Source organism: Lasiosphaeria miniovina (genome assembly GCF_030549165.1).
Source record: "Lasiosphaeria miniovina strain SMH2392-1A chromosome Unknown B0T26scaffold_8, whole genome shotgun sequence".
In the NCBI taxonomy this organism is placed as follows: Eukaryota; Fungi; Ascomycota; class Sordariomycetes; order Sordariales; family Lasiosphaeriaceae; genus Lasiosphaeria; species Lasiosphaeria miniovina.
The window spans coordinates 1,865,656-1,887,805 of record NW_026848227.1 but is presented as its reverse complement, the minus strand read 5'-3'; the positions used below and the strand labels follow the sequence as shown (position 1 = coordinate 1,887,805).

At 52.1% G+C, this 22,150-nt stretch overlaps 5 protein-coding genes across 5 annotated transcripts; 1 reads left to right on the top strand and 4 right to left on the bottom strand.

Annotated features, from left to right (window-relative positions):
• Window positions 1-306: 306 nt before the first annotated feature.
• On the top strand, window positions 307-1,558 carry B0T26DRAFT_658874 (autophagy-related protein 3; the record flags this gene model as incomplete). Its single annotated transcript, XM_060438906.1, has 3 exons — window positions 307-824; window positions 939-1,428; window positions 1,505-1,558. 3 exons carry the CDS (start codon window positions 307-309, stop codon window positions 1,556-1,558), a joined length of 1,062 nt encoding a protein of 353 aa, XP_060290276.1.
• A 1,672-nt stretch (window positions 1,559-3,230) lies between these two features.
• B0T26DRAFT_497640 (uncharacterized protein) lies at window positions 3,231-3,704 on the bottom strand. Its single transcript, XM_060435358.1, has one exon. It carries the CDS (start codon window positions 3,549-3,551, stop codon window positions 3,288-3,290), a length of 264 nt encoding a protein of 87 aa, XP_060290275.1. The 5' UTR covers window positions 3,552-3,704; the 3' UTR covers window positions 3,231-3,287.
• A 2,498-nt stretch (window positions 3,705-6,202) lies between these two features.
• B0T26DRAFT_658318 (uncharacterized protein) lies at window positions 6,203-6,815 on the bottom strand (the record flags this gene model as incomplete). The annotated part of the gene is made up of 2 exons (XM_060438859.1): window positions 6,203-6,608; window positions 6,673-6,815. Coding segments are annotated over 2 exons (549 nt in total), but the record flags the coding sequence as incomplete, so codon positions are not given.
• A 6,745-nt stretch (window positions 6,816-13,560) lies between these two features.
• On the bottom strand, window positions 13,561-14,580 carry B0T26DRAFT_806975 (uncharacterized protein; the record flags this gene model as incomplete). Its single annotated transcript, XM_060447217.1, has 4 exons — window positions 14,377-14,580; window positions 14,139-14,297; window positions 13,846-14,069; window positions 13,561-13,795 (listed from the first exon to the last, which is right to left on the bottom strand). The coding sequence occupies exons 1-4, from the start codon at window positions 14,401-14,403 to the stop codon at window positions 13,561-13,563; spliced, it is 645 nt and encodes a 214-aa protein (XP_060290273.1). The 5' UTR covers window positions 14,404-14,580.
• Window positions 14,581-19,306: 4,726 nt separating this feature from the next.
• B0T26DRAFT_619699 (uncharacterized protein) lies at window positions 19,307-20,230 on the bottom strand (the record flags this gene model as incomplete). Its single annotated transcript, XM_060436053.1, has 1 exon — window positions 19,307-20,230. A coding segment is annotated over one exon (924 nt), but the record flags the coding sequence as incomplete, so codon positions are not given.
• Between the last annotated feature and the right edge of the window lie 1,920 nt (window positions 20,231-22,150).

Below are 22,150 nucleotides of genomic sequence, written 5' to 3'. Positions count from 1 at the left end.
TTCGTCAATCGTCAGTTCGTCACACCTCCCCGCCATCACGGGCTGCCTAATCTGTCACTTGACATCTCCGAGTCTAGATAATCCGATTGCCTTTAACCTCTAGTCTCTCTCGGCAAGCGCTAGAAGTTATTCCTGTCAACCTTGGATTTTTCTTCTCTTTTCGCATTCTTGCTTCCCGACTTCAACAGCTGCCCCTCGTAATCGCTTTCAGAAGAGGCGCAAACCAACAGCCCCCACCTCATTCTCCCCTCCTGCCTTTGAGGCACCCCCAGCAGAATCGCCCCAAGGGCAAAAGTTCCCACAACGATGAATCTTCTTTACTCAACCGTCAATAGCATTCGGGACCGGTACGCACCTGTCAGCCACACGTCGACATTCCGCAAAACAGGCGAGATCACGCCCGCCGAGTTCGTGGCGGCTGGCGACTACCTTGTGTTCAAGTTCCCGACGTGGTCATGGGCCGACGCCGAGCCCGCGAGCAAGCGCGTCAGCCACCTACCGCCAGGCAAACAGTTCCTGGTGACACGACATGTCCCCTGCCACCGGCGGCTCAACGACGACTTCGCTGGTGATGCAGGCCACGAGGAGGCGGTGGTTGAGGGCGGCAACGGCCCCAAGGGAGACAACGACGAGGACGACGGCTGGCTTCGGACTGGCGGCCTGACGAGCTCGCAGCCGCTTAAGCGGAGGGAGGTGCGAACGGTGGACGATGCCGGCAACGTCGGCGAGAGGGAGGCCGTGGAAGAAGATGACATTCCAGACATGGAAGATGAGGACGACGACGAGGCCATCATCCGCGATGTCGAGGGCGACAGTGGCAGCAGGTAAGAAGCCACTCTCTTCATCTCTATTAGCGCGGTTTTTTTGGGAGGAGTTATGGCGGTGATCTCTTCCCGTCCTCACGTCTTCCTTTTGCTAACTTATTCTTCCCCACACAGTGGCAAACGCACTTACTCGCTGTACATCACATATTCGCCGTGGTACAACACCCCGCGGCTGTACCTGTCTGGCTACCTGCCAAACGGACAGCCGCTGCCACCGCACCTGATGATGGAGGACATTGTTGGTGACTACAAGGACAAGACGGTCACGCTCGAAGACTTCCCCTTCTTCGCGAACAACATCAAGATGGCCAGCGTGCACCCCTGCAAGCATGCGCCCGTCATGAAGACGCTCCTTGACCGAGCCGATGCAGCCCTCAAGCTACGGCGGGAGAAGCTCAAGGCAGGCATGGCGGCTGGGAGCGAGCAGGGCATGGAAGGTCTCGTTGACGAGGCCCAAAAGCTCGACGTCGGCGGCGCAAAGGCCCCAGCGGCTGCTCCCTCTGGTTCGGGAGATAACAACGATGAGTGGGAGGATGTCCAGAACGACATCGCCGACCAAGAGGTGGCTATCCGCGTAGATCAGTATCTGGTTGTCTTTTTGAAGGTATGTGTTCGCCCAACTCTGGTTTTCCCATCTCCCCACACCGGCTGGTGAAATAGTTGACTAACACCTATCTCAGTTCATTGCCAGCGTAACGCCAGGTATCGAGCACGATTTTACTATGGGTGTCTAAGACGCTAGCTGGAGCTGGTTGGGTTGGGTTAGGTTTCTTGACGGCGGAGTTAGCATGGATTTGTGTCTTGGGATTTCGGTTATTCCGTTTTAGATCATTTTTTAGGCAACTGCCTGCCGTACGGACAGTGCTTCAAAAGCTGGCAAGCCGCTAAAGCTTTTAGGCCCCCCTCTCTGTATTTCAGCGCCCTTATCGGTAGCTGCTAGTGGTTGAACCTTATCGTCGTCGCATTTTAGCGAGCTGGGGGTACAGTATCAAGCAACTGTAGGCACCGTCCTTACGTAAGATAGGTTCAGGCAAATGTACGAGGAAATAGGGCAGGTCATTTCCGCGCACCCGAGAACGCGGAGCAATCTGCACTGTGGCAAGCCCACTAGGATTACAGCGGCAGCACCGCGTGAAAGGTTCATCTAAGTACTAGCCCTTTGGGCTAGCTCGACAGTCCCCGACTTTCAGAGCTCCCCCCACTCTAAGACACAGTCTTGTGGTCGCCGCGATATGGGCCCTTCCTTCTTGGAGACTAGAATGGGCCCCGCCAGAAAAACAGATTCCTCCAGACCAGAAATGAACCAACCCCTCTAGAAAGACCTCAAAGATGGACCTCTAGCTGGGGCTGACGCACTGCAACCACCATGCCGACATGCTAACATGCTCCACGACGCTGATGCGCGCATTCAGCTAGGCTCCGATATGTGCTCCTGCATCCCATACAGCGGCTGATTTGTCCTCGGGAATTGCGCAGGGTCCGCAAAACCAGCAGAGAGGCAGCCCACGCAGCCCACTGAAGTATCTGCAGTTGTGAGCATTGGTGCTTAGCTGGGCTGATGGAATGGCGGATGGACTAACCCCCTGAAATATCCTTGTGGCCCCTCTCGCGAGCTGCTTGCCACTGACATCCTCGTCCTCCCAAACAGAGCCTCGACTCGCCTCCTCGTTAGCCCCAGTGTGGCATTGCCTTTCCTCCTTTCGTCCGCCCGACACCCTACCGGCCCCCCTATATCTCTTGGACAGGCGCTTGACATTGTGCGCAGCCATCACGTTCTCCCACCACATGCCCAGCTCTCCACCTAGCTCCGGCCAGGCAAGGAGGAAGAGGAGAAAGAGAGTTCCTTGACTAGGGCGTCTGTGGGAATGTCTCGTGGGATGGTGGGTAGTGTGCTTGCTCGCTCGCTCGCTCGGATGGAGGAAGCTGGGAAGGGAGGAGTGACGGTATTCGCGGCGCTCCGGAAAAATGTTCCATCCGCTAGCCATACTGTTCGGGCGCTACATCACGAATATTTGACAGATGCTGAGAAAGATCATCTTGTGCACGGAGTGATTGATGAATTTCTTTCGGCATTAGCCGCCGACACTACAACATCGCCGCCTCTCTCGCCGCCCCTCTCGCCGTCTCTGCTTCGCAACACCCCCGAGGAGACAAACGAGCCTCCCAAATCCGACGGACCTCCCGCGCGCCGCCGTACTACCTCGCTGCCTGATACCAGAGCCTCCAAAGAGGCTACGCGGAGGCCTCATGGTAAGTTTCCTTCATCTCAATCAGCTGTCATAGAGAATCGTAAGGGCGCGAAGACGGGGGTCTTGAATTGGATCCACGCCGAGGGGCATTCCGGATGAGGTAGTGAATCCATTCATCAATAACGCTGCGCGCCGACAACCGATGACCGATTGCTGCCGGAGAACGAAAGTAATTCCCTATAGAGGGAGCCCTGTTCTAATGTTAGCGGCAGCCCTAACGGCTACCCACACCGTACGTACCAATTTTCTGGCTGCTCGTGGCAAAGACATACCGCAACCAAGCCATTCGTTCCAGGCGTTTGTTTTTGTCAGCATCCATCTTCCACTCGATCAATCCAACGCGGTCCCGAATGTCTGCTACCAGCCAGGAGCTGGGGTGGTGGTGGCGCAGAGCAAAGGCCATGCAGCTGAGAGGCAAGAACGAGGCATGTCCGAAGTCAAGAATGTATAAATTCCCCTTGCCGTCATCAGTGAACATGAAGCTTTGTGCGTGTACATCCGTGTAGCAAAAGCACACATTGGCTCATGAGAGAATTGGATGGAGTCTTGGCTTCCCTCTCTTATGGAGTTGACCTGGGATCACATCAGCATCCTGCGTAGTGAGGAGCAGAACAGAGGTTGTCACACCCACCCACCTTGTTCAAATGCCTCGCTAGCTCTTCCAGTGAGGCGTTCTCGGCGGGTGCCTCCTGGTTGGTGAAAAGCATATGGTTGATCAGTCCACCACCTACAGGCCCCTGGCGGCGTATTTTGAGAGACGGGGATGGAGAGTAGAAGCCGAATGGCAGGAATCTGCTACTCTGGCGACCATGGGCGTCGAGCAACTCGCCGTTGACTTTCCTCCGCGTCCCAAGGCATGGAGTGTCTTGCCAGGGACGTACTCCATCACAATGTATGTACACTTGCCCGCCGCGCTGGATGGCACCGGCATACTTCTAGAACGCGGGGGTTGTTGCCCCGAGAAGAGGGATCCATTTGCAGAACAGCTGCTCTCGTGCGTATGCCTGCATGCGCGCCTCGCCCCATCGATGAAGAGAACTTGATCCATGCACTGGCTCGACTGCAGATTGTAGATATGCGAAGTCAAAGAAGGTAGCCCCATCACGGGTTTGTGCCGGTCAAGGTGTTTATACCTTCCTTCAGCCTGGTTCTGTGCCATTCCTCGGCGATAGTGACGAGCTCATCATCGGGCAGTATATCAAGGGATCGGGAAGACATGAGCGAATGCGTCTTTTCAGCTTCCGCTCTCCCCTGGAGATGGGACGGACAGGTGAATGGAAGGGACGAGTGATGGGTTGGGCGGTGGGAGAATTGGGACTGACGATAATTCCACACGGAGCTTGTGCACCCCTACGGTACTGTACCTACCTGACGAGCGCAACACCCTAGACCCCTCCAGGTATTAGAAGTGGACCCCAGAGACTAAAAACCAGCCCTCCCAGCCAGGGAAGAGCGTGCATTCACTAAACGGCGCGAAGACCCAGGCCTGGTGAGGCGCGGCAAGTCAGGGTGCATCGGTTGGCGCTCATCCAATGGGAGGACTTTATGTAGTCCACTTTTCTTGTCGGTTACCGACGCTGTCAGTGGACCTTCCCGCCCCAGTGCCCACAATCTCGGGGTCAAACTCCTCTTCACTGAAGCGGGACAGCATTTCTGGAGGTGGCGGGGTTCAGCAACCGCCAAGCCAGGTGCAGGTGTTTGCAGTCCCAGCCGGAGAGCAAGACGACCAATGTCGCCCGGAGTGGGGGGTTGTTGGCACCGGCATCCGACGGCCAGCCGCCAACGAATCGGGTTTTTTGCGGCTTGGCTTACCACCTAAGTTGGTGCAGCAAAGAGCTTTGTGCTGTTGGCGCATCGAGCCTTTCCTCAGAGCAGAGCAGATTGACCAAGATGTCACGACTCCACGCCTGGAATAAAGATTACACGCTAAATTAGCCTGTGATCCTTATTACAGACTAGCCCCATAAGGTAGGGTCGTCTGGTCTCTCATTAGCCATGGAGATGACGCAACGCAGGGGGCTGGCTGAGAGGTCTTTTTGGACCGAGTCCGAGAGCGCCAAGTCCGCTATCTCAAAGCACAGGCACACCCTTTTGCATTGGTGCGGCTCATGGTACCACCTACCATCCTTGCACCTTGCACTATGGGCACTTTCCTAAAAATTTCCATCCCAGGTGTTCCGGACGTTTCATGGTTCGACCTAATCGCCTTATTCCAACGCCTTATTCCAAGTTAACAATACCATCTAAGTCAGTTGGTGTTGAAATGCGAATGCGCTCTAGTTTGCTTCAAGGACGAGTCCAAAGATGACAAGAAGGGTCTGCTCCACCCCCGACGCCGCATCTATGGAAGGCCGTCCAGTCTTATAATGCAATGCTGGATAATAAGTTGTCCAAGATTGAGTCACCAACCGGGGCGTCGGATCATCGATACTTTTATAAACAGCGTCTTCTAGAGCTCATATCAGGACTGTATCACAACAACCCATGCACGACACGGCTTTCCAATACACCAAAGGGCGTCCTGGGTCGAACTACCCTTTTAGACAGAGCCACTGTTGTACAACTAAGCCAGGGGTCTTAGTCCGTCCCGCTGGTTGGTGACGCACCAAGGATCCACTTGATCTGTCTGCCGGAATCCCCAGCAAACGGTCAATTGACGACTTCTATCAACTGGGTGTTGATGCTCAGGGCAGGGCCTTGTAAAAATGATGACATTCGCAGGAGGGACGGTTCCCAGGGCGTTTCTGTGGGACGCATGCCAGTCCAAAATATGAGGACCTGATGGCAATGTTCTATTGCTTAAGTCAGCGTTGCTGGGCGCTCTCGAGAATACTCAACGCTGCGAAGAAGCAATCCAGCAGCTCCTCAAGGCCAGGGCGGTTCATGCGAGCTCGACCAACAGCCAAGAAGTTTCTCATGGGCCCAGTCTTCGCCTCACATGTGATGAAGATGGAACAATCGGGGCGTGAGGAACGGGCACAGGCCAGGGTCAAGGAAGCCTTGCAGTTGCTGGTGTGGGCAAACCTGCTGCTCCCCATGGGGCATCGTGTGGGGTCTCTCATCCCATTCCCTCAGCTCATTTGCTCCGCCGCCTTGTCCTTGCACGCTGTTGGATCTGCTGCTGTTTCTTCACGACGTTGAAGATTTGCGCTTCTTGCCGCTGCTAGTAGTAGAACCATCAGATGGTGGTTGACGAGACTTCGCCGCCTCGGAAACTCTCTGCCTGCTCTCCTCCAGGAGGCTGTCCAGAGAATTCCGAATCTCGTTCAGCCGCTTGTCTTTCCCCCAGTCGATGATGTCCTGGATGTACCTGCGGAACTCGATATAGTCCTTAGGCTTCTGAAGGGTGAAACTTTCGACTTTCTGCATGTAGCAGTCCAGCTCGTTATGTTTCCATGAGACGTAGAGCCGGGCCTCCGTACCATTCATGGCAATGCTGAATGCTGTGCTGTCTATCGCCTGGATCTTGTCGCTCTCACATTTCCTCAGATGCTCGTTTAGACGTTCAGCCATGTTGACACAGGACATGGAACCTCTGCAATGCTTGGGGTCAGTAAGTGCCAGCCCAAAGGGTAACAAATAACACAAGAGTTGCATACCCAAGGCATTGGTTGATTGCCACCCACAGGTCCCCACCATTGCCCTTAAACTCGATAACAAAAAATAGATAGATCAAGATTTGAGCATTGGCCATGGGAGCGTTTTTCATGGAGATAAGCTCTACTTGTTTCTGAGGAAATGCTGGCTGGGGGGCCAGTGGGGCGAACAGCGTGAGGGAATTGGCGACCACGCGTCGAGGGACCGGCAGCGGCACGACCACCACCGCCGTCTTTTTGAGGGGGCAAAGCCGCCTGGAGAAGTTGGCGGGTACGCGGATTGATCTCGGCTTCTATTCAAGATCTGCACTTCGATCCCCTGACCCAAACTCCTTAAAACAGACACGGGTTATTTTCCGGCGGACAGGAAAGCGACTACGTAAGAATAATTGAGTTTGGTTGATTAGCGGCTAGTGAAGAAACAATAAGACGCAATGAGCAACCGAAATAGCTTTGACAGCTGTAGCTCCAAGCAGTTCGCCGTAGAAATCCCCCCCCCCCCGGCTCAAGTCAGGCAAGGCACAATCATGCCCCCAGTCATCATGACATTCGCCTCCAACTTTGACCGATTTCGTTATTTAAGTTTGATGGCCACGGCCTGCCTTTCCGATACGAATAGAAATCCCGTCAAGAACAGAACTCTCAGCAGAACCACATCGGCTTCGGCACTGCCTTCTGAGCCCACCTTTCTGTTCCCTGCACCCAAAATCGGGGCCGACGCTGGCACTTATACGTTGAAGGTTGTTATCATCGGATTCATCACCAGCGGAGCAGATGCTGGGAGCAGAAACATTGATAGTGCAGCTCACACGGCCATTTGAGGTAGTCGAACGCGATATTATCAGAGACTCCGTAGTAGGATTTCCCTCTCTCTATCTTTCCTCCGTCTATCTTTCCCTCTGTCTATCTTTCCCTCTCTCCATCTTTCCCTCTCTCCATCTTTCCCTCTCTTTATCTTTTTTCATACACACAATACATATCTAACATTAATATACCTATTAGATCCCAATGAGCAGAGCCTCTTGAAAGAGCTGTTTGATTGTTAGACACAGCAAGTTCAGCATCGCTTTATGAACAAGACGACGATTCGTTGAAGAGGAATGTCCATCCACTATCACCAAGCTGTCCCCTCCCGACCCCCTCCCAGCTTCACAGCGAGAGACTGAGATTCCTCATGCTTAGAAAATGGTGCCGCCCGCGGGAAGAATGAGACCTTGAAACTAGGGGGATAGGGGGACATGATTTGGTTGAGCGCCCATGAAGAGAATTAACCTCGGGGAACTTTCAGGTCTCGGCTGTCAGGACGGCATGGGGGAGCAGAGGGGGGGGTCCAGTGGGGCGAATGAGGCCAGGATCCCTATCTCACTGGGCTAGGAAGGTGCTACCAATACCTAATAAACATATCGCGTCACATATCAGCTCGCTATGCCACAGGTTGTTGTGCCCCCCGGACCCATCGTCCAGGGATTGTGAAGACCGAGTCTATAGTGCTCGATACGAAATTGTCCCTATCCCAGCTCTATGTTGGCGCGGCTCATGTCCGGGAGCTCTTTGGCGTCCTCGAATAACAGGCCTTCCACCGTCTCGGAGCGCGGTGAACAAAAAATGACCGGAATTTTGGTACTCACCAGATGTCATTGGGGTAGAAGTACATGGTTCCCTGCCTTCAATGCCGCCCAGGCCTGAGAATATGGAGTCCAATGGGGTCTGGAGCACTCGTCCAACGGGCTGACCCAGTCCGGCAGGTATAAACGACCCCCAAGGGCCAACTCTCCACAGTCTTCGGGATCTATCATCGTATCACGACCGTAGTCCATACTGTGAGTATATGGAGTCAAAAGCTGCCGTGTTGTGACTGGCAAAGAGGCTTCCTAACAAACAATCGCTCGCAGCCGGCGAAGTCATCATTCCAAAGCTGATTGCGCGTCAGACCTGACACGGATACGGATCCGGGTTGCCTTGAGACCTACGGTCCTTTCCAGTGTATGAACATTGAGCTTGCTTGTTCAAGCCGATAGGGCCAGGCGGACAAGCCCCAGGCTGATCAACAATTTTAGATACATCAAACCCTCGGTATCAGGGTGACTGACTCCCGCTGTCTGAAATAAGCAATATCCGAGAGACAAGAAGAGGAATACCCCACCTGAGAAGCAGTGACATTTGAGGAGCGATGAGGGGAGATGGCGTTGGCGCACATTCTCGTCTAAAAAGAGCGACGCCTTTATATTCAATAGTGCGCCAGACATGAAGTTGGGTGTTTTTAGACCGGAGGCATCCCGCGCATTCTAAGCATAAGAACAGCCTTCCCTAAGTTCCCTGGGTCAGCCCAGCCTAGGGAGAAGCTGTCCCATTTGCGGATTATCTTGTTTTCTTCAACGGTTACTGAACAGCGATATCGATATCTCAAGGTGTTCCGCTGACGAGACATCCCAAAATGCATTACCTTCCTGCCTTCGTTCTCCTGGGCGCGGTGTCCGCCTCTACTCTACACTTGTGGAGATGGTGCAGCCAGAACTCGTACGTTGACCAGCACCACCTCCACATTCAAGCCCTCTACGGTCACCGCCGGCGCTGCACAGATGGGTACCAATGTCCTCGCTGGACTAGGTAGGCGAGCTCGTTGTAGCTGTGATGGCCTTGTAATTGGAAGGGGCTTATATTCAATACGGATCCCAGTTCGAGATTTGAGAGGGACGATGTGGCTGGATATAACGGGCATACGGCTATTATGCTAATAACACGATTCTAAATAAGATTACCTCAGAAGTGTTTTTAATTGAGCATGTCTCTTCGGACTGTAGGCAACGTCTACTCGGACTGTAGGTGCCAAGACGCTTGGGCCGCGCCCAGGAGAAACCTACTTTTTACACAAAAAAATCGACTTTTCCTGGGACGAAGCCAGCGCATCCCAAGTTCAGATCAATTAGCCATATGAACGGTCGCACCACAGTTACACCACATTTGACACTATTCGCATGCGGGGCTGGCCGCCCAGGCTGCAGGCCAAATCGTTGATTTCTGCAACAAAAGCCGGAGGCTCAACCTGTGTTGTTGCTTACGTAACAGGCCCAATATGGCACCACCTGCCCTGCCTAGGCACCCTCAAGACCGCTGCTTTGTTGCGCTTCAAATGCTGCAGCCAAAGCCCTCGTAGTACGACGGGTTGTTGCACCGCGTATAGACGCCTTTGTAATGCCCCCTCGGGCCCTGCGCGCCGTGGGCGTGAGGTAACAACGGTCCTCGTCGACGGCTAAATCCGCGCGCGCGCTCATTCTATTGCTAGTTGGCGTTGTAGATTGAATATGAAGCGATGCACCTACTTGCGCAGCGATAAAATCGCGAAGTTGTTGTTGTGGCTCAATTGACTTGGATGTGGTTGATTTGGTGACGGCCTCAATTGTAGGTAAAATTTCGGCCAAGTTTGGAGGTAGGGGGCGAGGTTCGGTTAGGCTAGTGGCTTAGCGGGGATTTCAATGTACATTTTGGCTAACTATAGTCCGAGTAGACGTTTTCTGTAGTCCGAAGAGACATCCTCTTTCAATTAACGTACCTGCGTACCAAAGGAGATTTATTGATCATGCCTAATATAAGCAAGTATAAAATCGTATTTATTCGTCTATTACGTTTTCTAAAGTGGTGACTGACAATTGAAGGTGGCTAATTAAACTGTAATACAATATATCTTGCTCGCCCGCTACAGCTCTGTTACAATCCCAGCCCCAGTCAAGGTGAGGTGAACAGTGTGAATATAGGTTGTTCAGGTGAGCAACAGAGCTGGCAACTGCAAAGATAGGAAGGTCCGAGGGTTTAGACTAGGTGAATCGATGAATGACAGGGTAACCGCCCCAAGAACGGGCGATCCAAGGGACTGCTCTAGCCAACTCTGGATACACAGTAGTTACAGTGGTATGGTAACTCTGAATTGAACCAGAATAAGCCGTATTGTCCGAAATAAAAGAAATGTTAAAACCATGGAGCGGCTCACTTGCATAGCGAATCGCCTGCTCGGGCATACTATGCTGGCTGGCTTGCCCTGTTTTCATTGATCGACTTGCTAGTTTCGTGTAAACGTCGTCTTGAGAACACGACGGCCTAGCCTAGTCACTGAGCTCGAGGACTCTGGGAGAAGAAGGCGGAGGCAAGGTTCCGACTAAACTGGGAGATAAGACACGCCACAGTTCTTAAACAGGAATGAACAGCGAGCCTGGAGGCCACAGTGTAAGAGGAAGCTGAGTGACATGACTTGCTCTCTGAGTAGAATGTTGGTGGCTCCCCTTAGATGCACAGGGCCGCGGATGGAGACGGTTGGTCTTCAGACACCAGGTAAGACAGCTCCTACGGTACATTGTTCTACACCTCAACACTGGGCTGGGCCAGGTTTCTTGCTCCTCATCTCCAGAGTCTCGCTAAAGCACTGGCACATCCCTCCATTCGGTGCCACCTCCGCCAGTGGTACCAAGAAACCTGTCATCCTAGGAAGTCTCGACAACGGTTGCTGAGCAAGCCCCCCCGCCCCCGCCACTCGTTGTACATGGCGTCCATGTCTTCCTTGCGAAGAAATGAGCTTGTCCATCCCCATGGGAAACCATGGGTCGTTCTCACATCGCGATAGCCATGTCAGACGACCAATGAGGAACAGCGGCGATGGCCGCCTCCATGGTGAGTAAGGAGCAGGATTATCTTGTCGGCCTCGATGCGGCCGACGGGACTCAGATCTGAAAGCATCTGGTCGTAGTAGTCCTCGAGATCGCTAGCTCCTGGCAAGCGTCGAAGTGCGCCAAGAACGCGGTGGGTTTCCTCAGTCAGTCAATCGCCAGAGTAGCCAACCAGGAGGGCCACCTGGGCCGTGATGGCCCTGGATTCCAGGGGAAGGAGAGGATAAGCCGGAAAAAAAGGTTGAAGAGACGAAGATAAGCTCAACTAGAGCTCACACAGCCAAGTTAGGCCCGATGTATTAACTACAGTGGGGGTTCGCTCTCGACTAGTCCTTCCACAATCCACTGACCATTGTGCAGAGTCGTGTGCTAGCGGAACGAGACCTAGAGCGTTCATCAGGCGCCTAGCAACGTGTTACCACCCCAAGGCCCAACAGCTTACACAATCTCACTGCCGCAGGCATCCAGCTGGCTACAGACTGCAGATCGTCACGTACCTAACCCCTTGTCACGATCCTGACTTCTTCACTGAGCCTCGAGGAAGGCGAGCGCACCTGTCTCCTACCGCCAGGCGGAGAGGGGTGTCCGGGGAGGGGGGATCCCGCTTGCTATTCTGGGCCGCTTTGGTCTGCCGAGGTAGGTCTGTCCGGGAGATGTGGTATTCTGGGTCGTGACTGGTGATCAGTTCTAGCCGTTTTCGAAGCTGCAGTTTCAGACAGCCAGCCCCCGACGGCAGTGGAAGGAGCAGCTCGTGAGCCCCCGGCTGCTCCGAGGTGAGATGGGCCTCTTTGCTGGTTCGGATATTTCCTTTCTGCCCTGATCTGTGGGTTGCTGCCAAAGAGAGGTTTCGTTTGGTTTGCGCGGATCGGCTGCGGGAGAGTGAGTGCCTTGAATAGCTTGGATGCCTGGCCCTGAAGCCGAAGGAGACTTTCAGGGACTCATCTCGCGGCATCCTGCTGTCGATTCCTTCCCAGTCCAGACGCGGGTTCAGAGGAAGTTTTGCGTGTCGCTCTACGAGGTGCTCTCGGATTGGCTGGCCACATGCAGCAAGCTGTGTGGGGCGGCGGGGCTTTCCCAAGGCCAAGGCCAATTGAGAGGGGAACTTCTCTGAGAGCCATCCTAGCCACGCGACCGAGAAAATAAAGAGACTCACAAACATCCATTCAGCGCCGGCTTGAACAATCCACAACTCGGCCAAAAGTAGGCCAAAAAAGATAAAACCAAGCTCAAATTAATGCCTTGTGAGTCAGTCCTCCTTCTAGCCCAATACAATCTCTGAAGATTTGAGGGATGTAGTCGATGCAGGAATTGATCTTTTCCTGCGTGATTCAGAGACCATGTTTGTTGAGCTAGGAGGACCCACAGGGCATGTATTAATTTGTCTGTGAGTCTCTTTGTTTTTTGTTGGCCGCGTGCTAGCAAACGGCAAATCAAGCCGCCCCACAATACCTAGCCCAATCCAAGCCCTGGTCAGTCCTAGCCATCTTGCCGAAGATACAGGTGAAAGACTAAGTACTGGATTCGGTCTTTCAGAGAAAAAGAAAACTACGCCAAGTGCCTCTCCCCCCCTATCAGGCTTTGGCGCCTCGCAAATAACCACTATGCGTGCATACCTTTTGTGCAAGGCACGGTAGACATGGCAACCTACTACTAGTGCTGCGAGGGCCCCTGTGCGGGACATGAGCGTCCTTCGGGACAAAGCAGTGCCGTATCTTGCCCAGGGGGTGTGCTAGACGTTTTAGCCAGTAGAATCCACATGTTTCCCCGGATGCGGGGCCCTGCGCCGCGCAGGCTGGCAGCTAATGGACAAACGAAAAACCATCTACAAGGCTAAACCATCTGCAAGGCTAAACCATCTGCAAGGCTAAACCATCTGCAAGGCTAAACCATCTGCAATGTCAAACTAACACAAACGCTAGAGCACACACGCAAAGGACCAACCGCCGTCCACACGCCCCGCCGGCATGGCTTCTACCTCCTCCTAGACCGTTGCATTGCGTCTCACATACTATGCATTGGAAAGAAAGAAAGCTCACGGACGAGGTGGACGGATCTGGCCCTCTCTCATCTTTGGTTTAGGTTTCTTTGTGCTGAATGAGTGGACACCTATCTTGTGTACCCAAGAAGTGAAGCATATAATGAATGACTGGAAAAAAAAAACTCCCCTAATTCTCGACAGATTGCAAGGAAAGCGACCCAACCCCGTCTCTTACTGCCCCATCTCTTTGCTCCAGATTTAGGTGCTAGCCACCCTCGAGCCTATCGTATTCTTCATGATGAACGATCTGAAATCTGCCGTGGCGTCTTCGAGCTCTCCCTTAACGGCCACCCGGATGGGATGGGCCCAAAGTCCCTCATAGAACCCAGTTTTTGGTCGGCCCGACTGAAAGATGCCAGGGCTCACGACGAGGTCGATGGAGTCGCCATCCCTTCCAAATATGTCGTCATAGTTCTCGAGGGCGTGGGATTTGCTGAAAGGTGGCCCTCCATAGCAGCTGTGCTCGCTATGTTGGGGAGGCACCAAACGACCATGATATGGTCCCATGCTCGGAGAATGTTGAGATCAGTAGACATAGCAGAGTTGGCCAAGAACCGGATACTATTTTCGTACGTGCTTGGGGCCTTGGCCTCATCAAGGATCTCGGCAAGCTTACCCATCAGGCGGTCGGCCAGCCGGTCGAGAGAGGTGTGCGGGGCGGTGGGATCGTCCAAAATCCCGAACTCGTTCACCTCCATAGAGACTTTCTCCAATTCTTTCATCATCATGCGTAGGGTGAGTATGCGCTAATAGTGAAACTCGTTCTCCGCGTACACCCTGGCCTCGCCGTGTTTCTCCGGGGTGATGGCGCTGTCTGGAGTCCTGGCGCGGTCGCGGAAGGAGGCGCAGAGGGTTCCATAGGCCTTCCACTGCGGAGTCGCCCACTTGTCTGGGTCCGAGAAGAGGTTGTCGTCAAGGGCGTGCCACAGCCAAGCCTGCACAACGGCAGGAGATGAGTACCGATTGTGGTAGTACGGCTTTGCGCTCCCGCCAAGCAGTCGGCGAAGTGACTACTGGGTCGCGAGGCTCAGCGTGTCCCATGGCCGAAGTGTGAGGCTATTGGCAAGCCTCCTAACGGTCTCGACCAATTCCTCCCATTCTATCCTCATGCATGGTAACTGTTGGATTCAGCACTTCAACTTTTTCCCTTTTCTCTCCTCCTTGTTCTTTTTGGTCCTGCCAGAGGGCCTCTATTATAGTTGTAAATGGTGGCAATGGTGGTGGCAAAAGTAGCCACACCAGCTGAACTGGCCACTTCATTTCAGCTCCCCTGAGCCTCTTTTCACCTCGGATGACCACACCAGAGCTCAGCTGGGATGAGCTCTGTTCCACATGCAACCCTTGTCCATCTGACAATAGCCAATCCAACACACCCCCTCAGTCAATGGCCATGCTAGCGATTGGCTGAAAGACTTCCTTAAACAGGCAAACGAGAGGTTATTCAGACAACCTCAACCTCACCTCCTTGAAACTCATCTTCTAGTGCCTCTAAATCTTCGTCCTTCAAAATCCTCAGGCTTTTACTTCTTGTGATCAACACTTCAGTCGCATCCACCACACCAATCTGGTTTCTAAATCGTAGAAAATCCGCCTCCGGAAGAGCTTTGGTGAGTCCGTCTGCTACCATCTGCTTTGTAGGTGTATAGTTCACGCGGATCTGCCCGGTTTCGACTACTTCACGAAGCCAATGGTTGTGAATGTCCACATGCCGTAGTTTGGTTTGTAGAGTGGCGATTTCCTTCGTAACAAGCCCAATCGTCTGGGTATTATCGCACCAGAGCTGTATTGCGTCATCGTCGAGGGTTATACCAATTTCCTTCACGAGTCGATTTGCAAACATAGCTTCTTTTGTTGCCTGAGCGAGAGCTAATAGTTCAGCCTCGGTAGTTGACGTTGTTACCGTGTCTTGCTTGTTGGCGCGCCATCCGATCGTTCCTCCGAATAGCTTCATGACATATCCTTGGGAGCTCCGTCGGTCGATGGAATTGTCGGCAAAAGAGGCATCGCTCCAGGTAGCCATTTCATCCTCACCCCCGAGCTTAAGAGCGTAATTGGCTGTGCTGAGGAGGTACTCGATCACACGATCCGCGGCTTCTTGGTGTTGTGGACTGGGGTTCAGGTTGAATCTTGCAAGTCGGGAAATAGCAAAAGCAACGTCTGGTCTTGTGATCACAGCGGCATACAAAATTGTTCCGGTTTTGCGTTGGTATTCCGAGATCTGAGCAAATGGTGCCTTTCCGTTGTATGGTAGTAACTCGGTAGTGCCCATTGGTGTTCTTTTTGGTCGGCGTGGGCGTTGTGATCCAACGAAACGGCTCATCTTGTCGATATAATCCGCTTGGGATAGCCATATCGTCCGGCTGGTTCTATCGCGAAGTACTGATACTCCCAGAAACCACTGCAAAGGACCTCCTGCTTGTAGGGAATATCGTGCGCGTAGGGCGGCTGTTACCGATTGTGCGATAGCTTCGTTTTCCTTCCTGTAGGCTACCACAATATCGTCAACGTAGAAGAAGATGATCACGCCATCCTTAGTCCAACAGCATGGTTCGTGGGGTACCGGCACAAGCCCTAGTTCTCGCAGGGTTGCCGTGAATTTCCTCTGCCATAGCAAAGGTGATTCTCTGAGGCCATATAAGGCCTTCTTAAGCTTCAGAATCGTGTTTTCCTCGCTGTATCCAGGCGGTAGTTTCATGAATACGTCGTATGGAAGGTCGGCGTGTACAAAGGCATTCACAACATCCCACTGGATTAGCTCGAGGTCGAAGCGAGCTGCGATTGCCATTAGCGTGCGGAAAGATTTGCCGGCGAGTGTCGAAGCGTAGGTATTTTCAATCGTTGTCCTAGCTTGTTGATCTCCTCTCACTACCAGTCTTGCTTTTGCTTTGATAAGGTAGCCGTGTTTGTCGAATTTGTATGTGAATACCCACATACAGTCGAGGATATGGGCTTTCTTAGCGACGCTTCGGTGGCATTTTTCGAAGGATTTCATCTCGCGGTGGCTTCGCATATGGACTTCCATAGCTTCTACAAACCATTTATCCAGCAGGTGTTTCTTGAGCTCTTTGTAACTGCGTGGTGGTAGAGGGAGATCTTTCCTATGGTATCTACCATTAGCGGATAGTTCGATTATAGGAAAGGTTTGTTGCTCAGCTGGAGTAGCAGTCATTGCAGCCTTGTTGCGGGCCATTTGACGATGTCTTCTTAGCGACAGCCGATGGTAGGTAAGCTCCTTGTGCAGGGTGTGTTTATCCACAGCCTTGCCGTCGAGACTCGCTACGTTTGCGGCGTATCGTCCAGAGTTGAAGGCAGCTTGCCACGCAATATTCTTCGCGTTAGTGCAATAATTTTTGCTGGGTTTGTTAATTGGCTCTGGAAGGCAGCCAAATCCTGCTTTAGGATTCTTCTCAACAAGCCCCATCTTAAGGCTGTGAGGAAATCCTGCGTTAGGATTCTTCTCAGCAAGCCCCATCTTAAGGCTGTGAGGAAATCCTGCGTTAGGATTCTTCTCAGCAAGCCCCATCCTAGGGCTGTGAGGCGTCCCACTACCTTGGAGCTCTTCAAGAGTAAGTGAGGAGAAGGCAGCTGCAAGGAGCGCCGTTGGCGGTGGAGGAGAGGCTGCTGGTGTCAAAAGTGGATCAAGAATCGTGGAATAGAGGTGATCAGCCTCCTTCTCATACTCTTGTGGTTCCGGATCGGCATCTTGCATCTCTTCGTCCTCATCGCCCAATTCTTCGTGCTCCGAATCTTCAGAGTCTTTTCCTTGATGCTCTGAATTTTCAGAGGCTTCGTCTTCTGAATCTTCAAAGTCTTGGTTTCCTTCGCCCCCTACGAAGATATAGTCAAGGATTTCTTCGTCTTCTTCGTAAGTGGTTAGGTTATCGCTTGCCAGGCGACTATCGGCACTGGGTTGCGGAAGGGAGCAGTTCTTAAGGAGTACCTCCATCTCCTCGTTAGTAATGCTCAGCAAGTCATCCTTCAACTGCTGAAGGTCACCGGAAAATAAATCATCCTCGTTAAAAGCCACGTTACGTGCTCGGATGACCTCATTTGTCTTAGGGTTCCAGATACGGTAAATATTCGTTGACTCGTAGCCCACGAGATATCCAATCCACGCGTTGGGGTTTAGCTTGAGGAGGCGTTTTTCTTTCTTGAGAGCATCGTTCGTCATTGCGTACGCGCGGCAGCCGTAATTTCGTAGGTGTGCTAGCTGAGGCTTTCTTTCTGGATGAGGTATATTGTCTCTTTTTGCTAGAAAGGTGTGAAAGACTTCGTATGGTGATAGCCAACTTTGACGCTTCTTTGGCGTTCTGTTATAGAGGTAGACTGCTGCTTTGTAGATTTCTACCCATAAGATTTCTGGTGGAAATCGGGCAGCTGCTCTCATTGTTCTCGCCTTTATTTTGATCACACCCCCGGAGCGTTCTGCGCCACCATTCTGATCTTGCGAGTGTGGTGCGCAACGTTCGATACGGATTCCGTTATTTTCCCAGAAGGTCTTGAGAGCTTTGGATCTCATCAATTCATCGTCACACTCGATCACCTTAACTCGAAGACCATACTGTCGTTCCATAATCCTTAAGAATATGTTGACAGCGGTGATAAGTATTGGTGCCTTGCGTTCAGTGAGATAGAGATCAAATACGTAGCCTGTTTTTCGCTCTGTAAATAGCATTACTGAGCTGAAGCCTTTGGGGTTTGGGACCAAGTCCAGAAAATCGATAGCAAAGCGATCGCCAATATTCCGAGGCGTTTCTCGTGGCTCGCGTCTAATCTTGCGCTTGGCTTTCGATATCCCACACGCTGGGCATTCGTAGCTTGCTGGTCCGCGTAGCTTGCCGCCTAATGATGAGACTTGAAGGTGTGCGATTGCTTCAGATCCTGGATGGCCAAGCCGGCCGTGCCATAGCTTGCCTGTGCCTTCACTTAATGGTCGGCCAGTCCATGAGGTGCTTCGTTGAGTGTGGAGTGCTGCGTTCAGCGGCCTATCTTCGATTATATACTGCCCGTATTGGTCGGAGATCTCGCAGATGACTGATTTATCTTTCCTTCGAAGGCAGTTATTCGGAGCCTCGTTGTCCCAATGGAAACCTTTCTTGTGAAGTTGTCGAAGTGAGATCAAGTTGCAGGCAAAGCCTTCGCAGTATGCTACATCTTTGAGTAATAGTCGGCGAGTTCCGGTAGTGGTGGTGAGCTTGATCATCACCTCTCCGTAGCCAAGGATCGGAACTTCTGTGTCACCTGCGTAGACGAAGTCTCCGTAAGGCGCTGTCCTGAAATTCCTGAATCGTTTCCTATTGTGGAAGATGTGGAGTGTTGTTCCCGAATCTAGGATTGCGCAATTTCGAAGAGGGTAAGTGCTTGCACTCAAGGCGGCTTTTACGAGTAAGAACCGCTTTCTTGATTGCTTATATCGGATTGGCTTGGTGAGTGCTGCTGAGAGGGCAGCTTCGGATCTGAATATTGCCAATAGTCACAACTTCTTGCGCCTCTCCCTCGCCTTCTTGACCTTCTCGGCAAGTTGTTTGTCATAGTCGAGAACCTTCGCGATTCGTTGTTCCAATGCCTCACTTTTGGTGTCTTCGAACCAGTCGGGGGTTTCTTCATCAGTAGTGTAGGTGTAAAAGCACTGATCGAGGCCGTGGCCAAACTGAAGGCATACTTCGCAGCGTTTTCCATCCGACCGAGCCTTTTTATATGGTCGCTTTGGAGGGGTATCTTCTGAATCGCTCTGCTGGCGTCCCCCTTGATCTTGCCGTTCTCCACGCTTTCTACGGTGGCTTTTCCCCTTCTGGGCTTTTGCTGAATCCCCAGTGTTATTGTCGTCAGCATCCTTGCCGTGGAGCGTTGGAAATCCTGCGTCGAATCGGACTTGCTTATTGTTGATTACTCCACCGAGGACTGACTGCATACGAGCTGCTAGCTGGTCGTGAGAATAGATTCCTTCGAGGATATCCTCCTCTAAGGTTGCAAGCTCTCCAAGTGCCCATGTCTTTCCGTCCGGGATATTCTTCAATGCTTCCACAAGGTCTTCATACCACGAGCTTGGTGTTGCGATTTGTAGAATTTCGTGCTCAACACCATCGTTTACCAGCTTTTGCCATCTGGTAATCCACTCACTAAGCTTTCGGTCTTTGCCTTTGATCTGTGCGAGGTGCTTGGTATAGTCGTCTCTAATGCCTTTCGTGATGTTCTTTCTGAAGGGTAGCCATTGGTCTTTGATTGCCTGGTAAATTTCTGGGAGATCGCGCCGCTTGGTGATGCGTTGATAGTTTGGGCCGATACTCTTCAGAACCCAATTCGAAAATGCTGATCTGGCGCCGGTCTTTGCGTTGTATACGCTGAGGTTGGCCTTGTAAAGCTCGAATGCAATCTTCCAATTTGTTTGACCCATAGTTGAAAGGTCAGAGAACTGCGTAGCCCTGTTGTGGATATTGTCTTCCTCCTCTTCATCCTCCTCTTCTTCTAATGTAGAATCATCATCATTATGATCGCCGTCGTCTGGGTTGTGATTGCTCTCCTCAATCTGTGATCTTCGAGTGGCTGCGGCAGCAGCGGCAGAGGCAGCGCGCGTCTGGGCTGCACTGCGGTTGACTGAGTGAGCGTTAGATCCACTAGCTCTGCTCATTACCGGTGCGTTATGGTCATCGCGGTTGGTATTGTTGTTTATGTTGCCTCTACGCTGGGCTTGCTTCTTCTTCTGGAAGCCGTCGAACTGAGGTACTTTTGGTTCAGTAGGCCAGGGTTGTCGTAGTCGATGATTCGGATTGACGAAGTCGTATATTCCTGCATGTTCTGCCTTCTTCTTATATGCCTCTGACCACCTATCCCAGTCACTGGGCTTGGTGAACTTGGCATTTTCGAAGTCTGGCTGTGCTGTCATGGTCGTGGTGATGATTTTCGTTGCGTTTGGCGGTTTTTGTTTTAGGAAGATGAGGAAAATGATAATCAGAGGTAATCTGTAAGGCAGGGATTTTTGAAATGATATTGGTGATTTTGTAAAAGGTAGGTAGCGAAGTGCTGCGCCCGATTTTCTTAATCGCAATGGCTTGATATCGTTTTGCGTGATCAGACTGTTAATTGTTGGATTCAGCACCTCAACTTTCTTCATTTTATCTCTCCTCCTTCTTCTTTTTGGTCCTGCCAGAGGGCCTCTATTATAGTTGTAAATGGTGGCAATGGTGGTGGCAAAAGTAGCCACACCAGCTGAACTGGCCACTTCATTTCAGCTCCCCTGAGCCTCTTTTCACCTCGGATGACCACACCAGAGCTCAGCTGGGATGAGCTCTGTTCCACATGCAACCCTTGTCCATCTGACAATAGCCAATCCAACACCTTCCTGGCGACCATCCTGTACATGGAAATACGTCCCTTAAACGACAAAGACGGCTGCTGCGCCAAATTTTCTGCAAAGGCCGTCCATTGCATTACTCAGTTCATTTCCGGGCAAAGATTCTAACGTATTTGATAAGCGAGTTAGCCATGATAAGCAAGTTGGCCACCTTAACGAGACCGGGTAGCGTGCGCAGTCAAATGCGATAAGAAATTGATAAGATCACTAACAATTTACTAACATCTTTTTGCTTGTGCCCCACCAAATCTCGTTAAGGTGGCCAACTCGCTTATCATGGCTAACTCGCATATCATGAACGTTAATCCATTTTTGCACATTTCCGACCGTGGAACCCGCACACCGAAGACCTCAAACAACCACGCCTCTTTTGCCGCGTTAACCACATTTCTCAACACCTACAACCGGTCTCTCGGTCACTGTTTACGACCGGGGACTCTCGTCACAATAGATGAATTTACTGTTGTGCGCCGCTTGTTCGGCATTTTCAGACAAACAGCGAGGCCTCACGTTCAACGACGACATTGGTAGGTTGGGGTGTCTCGTGCAAATTCACTCCTCCGGTCCCGTCTGGTCATCGAACTGATCCGCTCCGAACTGGTCAGGCTGATCCTCGTCAGACTCGTCGCCATTGGAATGGCCGTCATCGGACTGGTGCTCGCCGGACGGGCCAAATCCTGAGCGGTATTTTACAGGCTCAGAGCGGGCTTGTGTGGCCGCCGGCTCCCACAAGTCCCACAAAGTTGGCGCTGCTGCAATTGTCGGACGAGCATGCCTGGTCGTCTGAAGCGGGGGACTGACTGCCCGGATGAAAGATCTGCGTGACTCGGATCGTATCTCTGTTGCTTATTTACTGCCGTAAATTGCGTGCGTGCTGGGCCTGCCATGAGAGGCAATCTGCTCCACACATTGTCTCTGATGACCGTTCACTTCTCCCGTCGCCATCTTGCGGACCGTCTGCCTCAATGCTGGAGTAAGAAGGATCTGGTAGGCCGTGCACAGATGTTAGTCTAAAAACGTCAGTCAAAGATCATGAAAGAGTATGACGACCCACGTTATGGCAGGCTTAATAACCGAGCCACTACTCGTATTCAAAAGGAAGATTTCAACAATGGCCTTCTAGTCCTATTCCCGATGATCGAAGGTTTCAAGACTATTACTCTCCCGAATCTCACACATGACCACGCTCTCCACGACGGGCACTCTCTTGCTTTGTGCTACCTTGCCACTGAATTCGATCGAACAGACGGTAATCTTCACCAAGTAGGGTACTAGGCTGCTTACGATAGTGCCACCTTAGTTCACGCACGGGACCAGGCTCTCGCCCAGGCCAAAGTCGACGCAGCAAGTGTTCAAGGCCTAGGTGCGGTGGTTGACAAGGCAGCGCTGGCATCAATTCAATCAGGCCAAATATGAAGCCTTATTTGACTGTATTTG